A 13,542-nucleotide genomic window follows, 5' to 3' on the forward strand; every position below is an offset into this window, starting at 1 on the left:
CTTCATAATGTGAAGGCTCTACAACATTCATTACAAGAGACATTAATGCATAATCTTTATAGCTTATAGGTTCCTGAATTTGACATGATGACCTTCTTGGAGTTTTATTTCTTTCATCTTTCTTTTTGCTTTGTGGAGTCTCTTCACCTCTTATTAGAGTGTCTTCACCTCTTATTAGAGTGTCATGACTGCTTGATGTTCCTTTCTCTTGAACCTATACATGTTCATATGTTTTTTGTTGTTGTTGTTCAACACTTGTATCTATTTTTACATAATCATCAATATTATGCCATACACCAATACTATTCATTTTATCACCTTCATCTACATTCTCATGAAACACCAAATCCCTACTTGCAAGCAATCTATGGGAACTAGGATCAAACAACTTGTATTCTTTTTTATCACCACAATAACCAATAAATGTGCACTTAATTGACTTTGCATCAAGTTTTATTCTTTCATCTTTTGGAATATGAACAAATGCCTTGCATCGTAAAACTCTTAAATGACTCACTTTTGGTTTACACCCATAAAATGCTTCAAAAGGTGTTTTGAGATCTAAACTTTTGGTTGGACTCCTATTTTTTAAATAAATAATAGTATTAATGGCTTCATCCCAAAAACAATTATAAACATTTTATCTTGAAGCATACTATGTGCACATTCTGCTAGTGTTCTGTTTTTCCTCTCAACAATGCCATTTTGCCGAGGTGTATGTGGCATTGTAAATTTTTGTAGAATCCCATTGCTTTTACAATATTGATTAAATTCTCTTGATTTATATTCTCCCCCCTGATTAGATCTGAGAATTTTGATGCACTTTCTAATTTGTTTTTCCACCATATTTTTCAACTCTTTAAAGTACTCAAAAACATCACTCTTCTTTCTTATGAAATAGACCCATGTATACCTAGATCTATCATAAAAAAGAAAATAAAATACCACGCTCCACCAAGAGATCTAGTTTCAATAGGTCCACATACATCAATATGAATCAATTCAAGTATTTTTCCAAGTACACATGCTTCATATTCAACATGATTATTCTTCATAATAGGAAGACCTTCAACCATTGTGTTCTTTTGAAGTAACATTAAATCATTGCGATTTAAATTCCCATACCTTTGATTCCATAACTCTAATATTGACATTACTGTAGATGCCAACACTTAATGACGTATCTCGGTCACATCCAACTTATACAACCCTCCAACTCTGGTACCTATGGCAATAACCTTGTAGTGATCATGAATGTCTTTAACAACACATTGTGATTGAAAAAATTCCACCTTCAAATATTGGTCGTCAATAGTAGAAACATAAAATAAATTCTTTTTGATAGCAGGAGCATACATTACATTATGGACCCGTCTCTCTTTTCCATTGGGAAAATTCACACCTATTACTCCATAACCTTGAACTTTAAGTGATTTTTTAACTCCTGGATAAAGATATCTTCCATCAATGTTCTCATAATATTCATCAAACCAATCCTTATTACAAGCCATATGAAGTGATGCATCAAAATCAATGAACCAAGCATTCACATCATCAGTTTCCGTAGACAATGCAACATCAAAAGCAAACAATCTAAGATTTCTAAATCCATCACTGATTGAGGTGTCTTTGTCAACAAAATTTCCACTACGCCTTTTGTTTCTTTGTTTATACTCATTATATTTTATTTTATAGCAATCTTTAGAGTGATGCGCAAGTTTTCTACAATAATAACAATCATCATTTCTCTTATCATGAGTTGGAAATTTAGATTGTGCCATTCCTTTCTGTTTTTCTTGAAACTTGCCTCCTTTGTTCCTATCCCATGGCTTGCCTTTGTATGGTCGTTTACCCTTGGCTAAAAATGCCAAACCTAAAATATTAAAGCCCAAATTAAAGCTCTCCACCCTCTCTTCCTCTTGCAGAAGAATTCTTGTCAATTCATCAAATGTAGGGGGCTTCTCCCTAGCTGAAAGACTTGAAACAAAAATTTGATAATCTTACACTAAGCCATTTGATGCAATGGTGACCAAGTCAATACTGGACACCTTTTCACCAATATTGATCCAAATTTGTGCAGGAACAAAATGGGATACATATATAAATAGAAACACAGAGCTAAAAAGAAAATAAAACTTTAATTCATTGATAACAGAGTACTGAAAATTGTTACATGCAAAATGGAAATAAACTAGTTTGGGAGATGGTAGCTTATCTCTGAGAAGATATGTGGTGACTACATGCCTTCTGAACTATGTTACAATGAAGTTCGAAGGCCTTTTTATCATTAAGAAACAATGGGAAACCCTATACATCAAAAAACATAACCCTAGGAGATGAAGCATCAAAAGCTTGTGGGCCACGTTGGGGTTAGTTGGAACATCAAATTCCTGGGGTCGTAACTTTGGCATATGATCTCCATTTGACTATCATAACACCTCATTTTGAAGATCTCCAAAAGAAGGCCAAAAGAAGATTAGTAAATTAATATTTCATTGTTTTAGTCTCTCTGTTTTCCCAAAAAAAAAAATGTCTTTTAGGCCCTCAAAACGGCTCCAAACATTTAGGACCCAAAAAATTGCCAAAAATAGTAAGTTGTGCTACAATTAAGGAAACTGAGAGAAACAGTGGTGGGGTTCCAAGTGGAATCGGCGGGTGGCCACCAATATCCACCTAAATCAAATATCTCCTAACTTATCACTTAAACCTTTGACATGAGACATGAAATTCCTTATATTTTCATTTGCTTCCATTTTTATAGACAAAAGCTTAGTCTTCAAAAATAAGATATGGTTTGTATTTTTGGTTTCATACAAACCTTTGAGCACATCCCACATTTCTTTTAATGTTTTGTAATCTCTAATGTGAGGAATTATATTGTCATTTATGGACATACACAACAATACCTTTGATTTCATCTCTCACTTATCCCAATCTAGAACAAATTACCAAAGTGGATTTGGGCTCATCCCCACTCACAATTGGCCATAGATTATAACCCTTTAGAATTGTCAACAACTTGAATTTCTAATTCACATAATTTCCTCCATTAGTAAATTTATTCAAATAAGAATCAATGATATTTTTAAATGTCTCCGAAAATACACCAAATCTCAAATAAATACCAAATACCCAATACCAAATAATCCCATATCCAAAATACTTTCTCTCCACTGCACCATAATTTTTTTACTATAACTTTTTTTTCTTAAACTCCTTTCACCACTCAAAACAAAAATATTTTAAAATCCTTATCTCTCCTTTAACCCACGTACAATTTACCTTCCCTTAAAAGCAGGCTCAAATAAATATTTTTCACCATTGGGAAAGCATTAGAAAAGAACCCAACAAATTTCTATTAAATAATATCACCTCACACTTTGGCACAAAAAAAAAAAAAAAATGAATTTGGAATTTTAGCCAAACTCACCAACCAACTTTATTACAAGAAGGATGATGACTCTCGAACTTGTGACTGAAGTTGGACTTTTAATTATTTTCTACCTACAGTCGCTGACTATTAATTTCTATAGACAATACTTCACGGACTATAAAACAATAATCGTGATTATTCTAATCGTTGTCTCATAGTATGTTTGGAAGCTATATGTATGACACTAACCCACTTTTTACCTACAAAACCCACAACCACATACCTAAATTTTATAAGGTTTAAATATAAATAAACACCATTCGCAGTTTTAATCTCAACCACTTCAAATTAATATAATCTTCAAAATTATGATTTTATTTAAATAAACGCAGTGTAATTATTTTTATTTTATCGTCAAATTAATAATATCCTCACTGTTATTATTAACCTAAATAAAATTTTATTATTTTTAATCAAATTTAAAATTATTTTTATTTTACTGTCAAATTAATAATATCCTCACCATTATTATTAACATAAATAAAATTTTATTATTTTTAATCAAATTTCAGATTAATTTTAACCTTGTTAAGATTATTTTTCACATCTTACTTCATTAAAACATTGAATCTATCTGCCTTGAAAGAAACTTAATATAAACTTCTATTTATTTTCAAACATTATAAATCACATTTCAATTTTACTTCCTTTAAAGCAACAACACATTAAGAGAGGTACATTAACATTTTAATATATTGAGAGACAATTAATTTATCATCATTTGTTATTTAGTGTAAAATCTAGTTAGGTTAGCCTTTTTATGTATTGTTCAATGAGCTATTTTAAAATTAGGACATTCCAACACGCTTTTTTTTAATCTTTGAACTTGAAGATTGATGTTGATGTTCTTTTTAATTTTATAAATGTTGATATTCATAATTAGAGTTGTTTGTTTTTTGGTAAACGTAGCAAGAAGATCCTTTCAAGTCCTTTAGCCTTTTTTCATCCTTCTTTCATCCCCACCCACTTGCGTTAGGAAGTCAATTACCTCCTCTTCCACTTATTTAGTTAGAGATTATCCTCTCATGTCTCGTGGATGTATTGCATGAATTTCTTTGAGCACATCTTAACTAGAGCGATCAAAATCGTGATTAAGGTGTTTTTTGAATTTGTTTTTAGTGTTGAAAATGCAATAAGAAAATCCTAATTTAATTTTGTCTTTGAATTAAATTAGGAATTAAATTGTAATTCCAATTCTCATAACAACTTGTAATAGTTAACTAAGTTAATTTGACTTAGTTGGTTGAGTTAATTCGAGTTGGGAGTCTAACTTCAGTCATTTAGAGTGTCTCCTATTTTTTAGGAGCCCTGGTTGAATTTATTTTGAGTTGTAATTATTCAATTCAGTTTAACTAAGTTAAATTCAGTTAAACTAATTCCATCTGATGGATGAATTAGTGGGAGATCCAGTAGTGGGGTGTAACCAACACTGATCAACTATTAAATTGAAGATTCACTCATAATTAACTGATGCATGTGAGATCAGAGAAAGACTCAGTTGAGATTAGAGTTCAGGAACAATGTACTATCAGTTGTATAATCATACGAATTAAAAAAATGGTGCATGCAATCAGAAGAAAGCCTATGAGGATTGCACAATTCATAATTGAAGAATTTGCCAATTAAATATGGGCTAATTTCCAAGGGAACAACACAAGGAAATAGGAGCTTGGCAGGCAACAAAATTGGCTAAGTATTGGATTGAGATGGTCTGGGAAGCAGTGAGATAGATTAGGATAGTGGAGAGGTTGCTTGGGCTTGAGAAAAACATTGTAATATTTTCATATTTTCTGATTAACTAAATATACAAATAGTAGGAGTTTTTAGCTGTGGCTTTCCACAGAAAATCATTATGTTATGTGTGATTGGATTCGTTCTCTTTTATGCTTCATGATTTCATCGATAATTTATTGTTTCCGCTGATGAGTAGAATAGATTCAAGTCAATTGTTTTAGCACATTACAATCTACAGTTTTAATCTACAAGGGATATCGGATCAGAGCTGAAATCACTATGGAAGAGGAGAATACGAGTTTGTCTTTTGCAGGAGAAATTGAATTTGCAGTATCATACTTCAGAGCCAACAAGATGTCGTTCTACGAATTAAGACTCGAATATGCCCTTGAGGGTAGTTCGAACTATATTGCTTGGAAGGACAGGATGGAGGCAATGTTGGAAGACAACGGGCTTAAGGAATTCAGAGACAAAGATATTCATAAGCCAGCTGATGCTCAGGATTTGGTAGAGTGGAGAAAGTGTGTTGAAAAGGCGAGATGGATTATCCTAGAAGGAGTTTGAGATCATATTGTCTCAAACCTCCATGGCAAGGAAAATCGAATTGTAATGTGGAAGGTCTTGACATACCTTTTTCAAAACAACAGTGACCACATGAAGCTGGCACTGAAGGAAAAGCTAAAAAAGATCAAGATGGAGAAGGGCGACACAATATTGAAGTACTTGACCAAGTTCACCCACTATAGGGATAAGCTTGGAAGTGTCAATGTTATAGTTTTTGAATACGGTTTGGTGAGCCTAGCACATCTAGGACTTTCCAAGCGCTGGCACAACTACCAAGACTCAGTTAATGGGAGTGAGAAGCTACAAGAGTGGGAGCGATTGTGGTACGACCTATTACAAGAAGAGATTTGACGAAAAACCAAAGATGGATCCTCATCCAAACATGATGATGAGAAGAATTGTGCCTTAGCTGGAAAGGTGAAGAAAGGGAAGGGGAATTCATCCCATTCCAAATCAGATTCCAATTACGACGGAAAGAAGAAGGACACGTCAAAGATTAAATGTTTTCACTATCACAAGCTGGGACATTATGCAACAAAGTGTCCACACAAGAAGGCTAGTAATAAGCTCTCAGGAGGAGTGGCAGGTGAAGCTCTTGCTTCACAATTCGAGCTAGATTTCACCCTCAGCACTTGCATGGTTACATCAATGATGGGCAGTGTGTGGTACTTGGATAGTGGAGCCTCATTACATATGATCGAAAATAAAGAGTTATTGAGTGACTTGGAGGAAAAGGAACTCCAGATACACATCAAGATGGGAGATGATGGGAGGTATAGCATGACCGGCATCGGTAATGTTACCTTTCAGAGGGACTCTAGTTCTCCTCTCAAATTAAAATATGTCATGTATGTTCTGGTTTGAAGAAGAATTTGGTTTCAGTTTCCATGTTGGAGGATCGTGGCTATGATGTGATATTTTGCAAGTGAAAGACTTTCCTACATCACATAGCCTCAGGACAGGTGAAGTGGATTGGGGTTCAGGTGAAGAACCTCTACAAATTGGATGTAGAAAACTGCGTTGAGAAATGGCAACAAGAAATTTCAGTTTAAATTTGTCCTTGAATTTAAAATAAGAATTAAAATAGAATTCTATTCTCATAGAAACTTGTAAATAGTTAATTAAGTTTAATTGGCTTAATTAGCTTAGGAATTTCAAGTTGGAAGTATTTTGGAAGTCATGTAAGTGTTCTTCCTAAATTTTAGGGGTATAGTTTGAGTTTAGATTGAGTTTTAATTAGATAACTCAGTTTACTGAGTTATAAACAATTAGAATAGTTCTAACTAATTGTTGAACTAGTAGAGGATTAACAATTAGTTAGTGCACTGGTGCAACCATAGATGCTACTCCAAATAACTAAAGATTCACTCATCAGAGACTCATGCATGTCAGTTTTGAGAAAGACATAGTTGAGACTAGAGTGCAGGGACAGAGTACTATCATTTGTATGATTTACTTAGTTGTATAGATCATGCATGCAATCAGGAAGAGGACATAGATTGGATTGCGCAGTTTTGGAAGTACTGGATTCCCATTAATATGGGCTATTCAGCCTAGGAATTACACAAGAAAATAGGGGCTTGGCAGACAGTGGAAATTGGATAAATGTTGGCTAAGGAGTGGTATTGTGAGGCAGAGAGTTGAGTATAATTGTGCGGAATTATTTTAGTGAGAACAAGGTTTGTATCTTCACTCATATTTTTGATTAATGCAATACATATAAGCAGGGGTTTGAGCAGTCACTTTCCCGAGAAAAACTTATTTTGTTATGTGCATTGATTTGTCTTCTTTTTGTTCATATTGTTATCATCGATCTATTGGCTTATGCTAGTTGAAAGTAGAAGTATATTCTTGTCTCTTGTATTAGTAGATTACATGAGCTTGTGAATCTACAGGAAAATATATAGACTGCGTTTCTTTGAGCACAAAAGCAGAGAAGGTGCAGAGCTGAGACATCAGTGAGTTGTGGCATAGAAGATTGGGTTACTTGCACCACAGAGCTTTGAAGATCATGCAAAAAAATTCTATAGGACTTCCCAAGGGTACAAGTTGACAGTGTTGGAACTACCAACATGTGAAGGGATCTCCCCGGTAAGAAGTCCCAACTAGACCTTAGACGGTTTGGAGTACGAGTCCTAGTAGTGGGTAGTAAAGTTGTGCCTTGACCGCAGTAGCACGTAGAGGTAAGTATGATAACTTTGTCAGAAGCAAGTGTGTGACCTTGCAACGAGTCAAGTGAGATGCATGGGGGTTCTAACACACAGAGGGGAAAAGGAAGTGTGTCCCTTAGAAGCCTGTAATAGTATGCATCCTAAAAGGAACACATGAGCGGAACGACATCACAATTTGGAAGCGGAATAGTTCATAATCCAAAGTGATTGGTTAACACAACAACACGTATTCAACAAGATTCATACAATTGCATACAAAATAGTTGATACAAAAATGTGTAAGTTAAATAACATACATTGCTAAAGTAACCAGAATAGTAGAACCACAATAACAACATATGCATGAAAATGTGTTGGCTCATATATATTACTAAGTGAAAGTTCCATCCATACATACACCATTAAAAACTACTAGCCCCAATAGTGGAACATTATAGTTAACACCACCTGCTCCTCCAAAGAGATGTACTCACTCTACGTTGTAGAGAAGCCAAGGCTCGTCACAGTACTCTCCAAACCTTCTCTAAGCAATGCCTAGCCAAAATCTTGGCTCCCAAAATCCTGTACTATGATTTATGAGGTTCTATATATAACAAAGGATGGGGTGACCCTTGACATTCCCCTTTATGACTCTTCGACTACCCTCATGAATCTTCAAATTATTTACAAAACTCATTACATTACATAGTGCATGTTCACATTCCACTACCGACACTTAGAATTTCTCTTACAAAAATCTACAAATAATATACATTTTCAACATATACCCATGTGGGACAAAATAGGCTAGAGTTAGCCTAACAAGATAAACATCATCACTTAGGGTCTTGGGGAATGACCAACGTGGCAAAATCCTATTGATGGTCTTTGCTATCGAACTGATACCAAGCTTGGTACTGCACTATTGTGTTCTTGTACTGTTTGGTGACGTATTTCTCGAAACAGACTCTTACCTCCATGGCTTCCGGGTATATGGTTTTGGAAAATCTGTCGAGCTCATCTTGAAGCATGCACAACATTGTCCTGAGTGTGGCTAGAACACCAATGTACTTCTGCATGTTTTCTGTGTTGAGCTACAAGTCATTGCTGGTGGCCTCTCATATCAACTACTCTATGTACTTTTCGACATCCAACATGACTTGGTTCTTCTTCATGGCTCGAGTGAGGGTTCCGATTTAAGGGATCCTATGTGTCCTCACTATGAAATCTAGACTCTTAACTAACCATGCATAGGAAGCCTCAATGCTGGTGATGAGTGGAGGGAGCTGCTCATAATTTCAAATCAACATCTAAATCTGTGCTTTGTCTAGCTCTACCTGTGATTTCATTATCTTATGCAAGTGAAACGAGGCTCCCTTGTACCTGATTTTCCATTCTTGTACATGTGTAATAACAACATGGATGTCTTTGAGAGTTTGGGCTATCTTCATGCACTGCTACTGAAAACCATATAGATGCAAAACCACCTTGTGCACGGCGACAAATCTGCCATACAATTTCTGCATGGTGGTCTCAAGAGTCGATACTTTAACAAGCATCACTTTTCTCATCTCTGCCATAGCAGATCTTGTGGATTGTTCTGTTCTCTGCATGGCCTATTTCAAGTCATTTTCCATCCGATCATTCTCAGCTATCAAGAACTTGACCGTTGAACTCGTGGCTTTTACATAGGATTTAGAAGAATCGGCCATGGCAACTGGATGTCTTCTAACATCTGCAACAATCACCCTTTCCTCTATATGTGTAGGTGATGTGTGATCATCCGGGAGATGCTTTGTTTGTGCCTGTACAACCCTTTGTTATGACTCATCGAATGACATATTGTACACATCCATCACTGGAGAACAACCTCTCCTTGCTCGCTCGGGACTGGTTCTAGTTCTGGAGGCGGCAGAGGTTGTGGGGTGACCTAATATGCTCTCGACATGAGGTCAATGTCTTGGTCCTGTGGCTCTTGTTCCAACTCCATGTATGTTTTTTCAACCATCTTCTCAATTTGCTGAGAAAGTTCCTGAACCTGCACTTTCTCACCCTCTTCTTCATATGGTAACTGCTCTAACTCTTCAACCTGTATAGGTATAATTTTCTTTGTCATTGCGCCTTGCCTTTCCTCCTGTTCCTGCTTTTTCTTCTCTTCCCTTTCTCTCCTCCTTAGCTCCTACTCTTCTTTCAGCTTCTTCTCTATTTCCTGCAACTTCCTCTCTGCATCCTCCAACTGTTGCTTCTCTATCTTCCTCTGTTCTACTCTCCTTTCGAGTTGTCGCCTCTTCACCTGTATCACCAAATCTACTTTCTCGACAAGAGGATCTTCTTTGAACTTGCAACTTTTTTGAACCTCTGCGCTCTTAACATTCTTCTTCTTGCCTTTTTCCTACGCCGGTTTGCTTCTCATTGTTGTTGTTGTTGTTGCTTCTTGTGGTGTTGCTTCCTGCAGAGCTACTTTCAATTTTATAGCCATGGTGACCATTAAGTCTAGACGAGTTGTAATGGTACCTCCAAGGGTCTTCCTCTAGCCAATGGCTTGCCCTGTGGATCCATGGATAATACACCTTCAACTTCTTCAAGTCCTTGGTCCTCATCCTTGACATCAAAGTTCTTCAAGTGCTCATCCTCGACATCTGCATCCTTCAAGATCTGGATATCGTATAATCCAATCCACAAAGGAAGAGAAGGCCATGTTTCCTTCTTCCTCTTGTATAATCTTGCTGACAACCTTGTGGAGATGTGATATGTAACCTCTTGCACGACCAACTTATCCGTGGCAAACCTTGGTAGTACATGCGGAGGCTTCTCTCCACCAAACATCCTGATAAAGGTGCCATTGGGTGAGGCATACCAATATGCAATGTTAAGCAATGCCTACATTGGTTCTTGGGACATTCAAGGTGCATCCGATTCGCATATCATCTTATAAACCAGGGTGGTGAAGTGTTCAGATAACCTCACCATCACTCCTCGGTAGCTACACTCAGAGAGAAACTTTCAATAGATGTTCACAACATCATCTGATGGTGTCCATGTCCAACCCATGCCAAGAAATTGTTGCTAGGCACATATTGCATCAAGAAGGTACGCGGACATTTAGAATCTTTCTTGCTCATCATTAAGCGGATTTCGGGCATTAGACACATGCAATTTCAGCGAAAGAGCCAACATGTCCAACCAATTGAATGACCTTCCTTCATTTGCCAACTGATCCAACACAACCACCCAACTCTGCAGAAAGGTCTCCTTGCTCTCTTGACCATGCAAATGACATGAAAAAGTGATCAAGAGTTGGTAGGCTTTCCTGAATGACTTAGTCTTGTAGACTGGGATGGGTGTCGATCTGAACTTCAATGGCTCTTTTACCCAATGCTTCATGATATCTCTAGTTTTGACATTACTGTTGGGAATAAAGAAGAGGGCGTCCATGCAGTTCACCAATTGTGGTAAGTGATACATCTGATGATAATTTTCCATCCTAAAGGTAGCAAGTTGTGTTCTACTAGCACCGCTCAATGTCATCGTCTCAACATTGGTATGTGAGACAATCCAGTAAATCAAGTCTGCACATGGGAAGGTGGGGTACCTGCATGCAACCCTATACAAGCCTAACTTGTGGATGTTGACATAGACTTGTCAATCTTCCAGATCTTCCTAGAAAATGCATGCAAATATGTGCTTTATTTTCTGCCATCTTCATGTCTTTCTCTATGAACAACTGAGTGTCTGCACAGACTGGCAAGTTCATTGATACCTATTCAACCACATGTCTACTGTTGCTTTCTACTATATCCTTTGATCCAGCTCTCTTGGAAACCATGTTGGTTGTACTGCTAAGGAGTTTACCAACAATTGTTGTACATGGAGACAGAGAGGACACTCATGACATGAAAATGTTAGCTTAAAATTAAAAAGCACTTCAAAGATCAATCATACAACAAACTAGGCAACTTCTAGGAAAGATTGCGCAAATCTGGGTCTTAGAGGTGAGGGACTATCAACTGGATCTATGCATTATGCAGTCCCAACTACGAGTGAGAGGTGATGATGAATTGTACTACACAATGTGCAGTCTAGTGTGGCTTGCTGGTGACTAGTACTGTGCAATGTGCAGTTCAGTCTGCCTTTGATGCTAGCTGGGACTGCGAATTGCGAAATCCCAAGGGGAAAGACTCTGGGATTGTCTCCTGGAACTACGCAGTGCGCAGCTAGAGCCAGTCACTGACAGGCTCTACATAATTTCTGGAGTCAAGCAAAGCCATGAGATTTAAAAATGCACAATGGATGTCGGGAAGAGCTAAATTTGGGCTAAGGCAACCCAGATTTTCCTAAGGGCAACTTGAAAACGAGTAGATCTGAATGCATGAGTGAAGGATGGTGCATATATGAATGAATAGTGATGCATGCAATAAAAAAAATGAAGGAATCAATCAAACAGAAGAACAACAAAGCTTGTGGGGAGAGTCACTGCGACGATGATCATTAGTGAAAAAACTAGGTTATGCACGCGACGCTAAGGAAAGGAAATGAAAAAATTAAAACAAAACTTCTACAATCTAAGATAAATCAAAACGCCAGTGGTTGTTCAATAAAATAGGAAAATCAACACTCATACAAGCTAAGGAAACAAAAGCGACTGAAAAAGCAACAAAAGACTTGAAAATCAAACTTACCTGGAAAAGTTGTGTCGACTGTGCTGAAGGTTCCTAGATGCCTCGAGAATGCCAAAGATCCATTATTGAATGTGAAAATGAGTTTTGGCAACGCCCAATAAATAGATTTTATCGATTTAGGGTTTATGATGGGAAGGCCAAAAATCTAGGAAAAAGCAACAAGTGGCGATAGTTTCTAAAATTAACTCAAGTGTAACTTCCACTGCTAAAAATAGATTCATATTTTTTAGGGATGCCTTTTCACTTTTTACTTTATTTTCTTTTCTGGGAAAGGCTGTCATGCATGCATCGATAAATTGCACAATTCTGGGGGGAAGCGGCCAACTTTCTAACACATGCATGAGAAAACAGTTGAATGGATGCTTTTGCGCAATTCCTGGGTTGAGTGGCTCTGGCTGCCTCTCATGCTTTTTGCAGTTTCACAGTTGAAGACAAGATTCGATTTGGGACTGCACATTTCAGAGCCAAAGCTCACTACTAGGTTGAATTGCTCATTTCCTGAGAGCGAGGTTGGTTTCCTTCTAGGACTACGTAGATTGCTAGTGCAGTGCAAGAACCAGATTGTAACCAAGTCAAAGGAGGTCAACTTGTGGTTAATCGACAAAGAAAGTAAGCAAACATAAGCTTTCATGTTCCCATTTTTATTCTTCTTCATAGTACAGCCAGAGTGGATTTCCAAGATAGGGGATGGCCAGGTCAGTGGAGCAGGTTTATGTGATTAGGGGTCCCGATGGAGTTTTGAGGAGTTTTTATGGGATGTGATGGAATTTGCTTGGAATATTCCATGATCAACACAATTTGCCTTTCGTTCTGTTGCATTCCGAAAACTTTCAAAAATCAGCATTATTATTGGGCATAACTTAATTAATTATGCTCAAGGTAGCATTCTGGGGAGATTAATTGATGGAACACCTCAATGTAATAGCTCGTTGGAACCCGAATGAGAAGATCTTCATGATGGGACTTTTGGATGGGAGTTTCA

General features: G+C 37.0%; 1 protein-coding gene across 1 annotated transcript; it reads right to left on the reverse strand.

The window, feature by feature from the left end:
- Positions 1–1,172: 1,172 nt before the first annotated feature.
- On the reverse strand, positions 1,173–1,781 carry LOC149151185 (uncharacterized). The gene has a single exon (XM_089443085.1). It carries the CDS (start codon positions 1,779–1,781, stop codon positions 1,173–1,175), a length of 609 nt encoding a protein of 202 aa, XP_089299211.1.
- Positions 1,782–13,542: the final 11,761 nt, after the last annotated feature.

The sequence above is a fragment of the Pinus tabuliformis genome, chromosome 9 (genome assembly GCF_031772625.1).
Source record: "Pinus tabuliformis cultivar Carrire ecotype Pingquan chromosome 9, CPIR1, whole genome shotgun sequence".
NCBI classification, from domain to species: domain Eukaryota; kingdom Viridiplantae; phylum Streptophyta; class Pinopsida; order Pinales; family Pinaceae; genus Pinus; species Pinus tabuliformis.

Bases quoted from the DNA above. Each gene is read 5' to 3' on its own strand.
- LOC149151185 (XM_089443085.1), bottom strand. From the start codon at position 1,781: ATGGCACAATCTAAATTTCCAACTCATGATAAGAGAAATGATGATTGT.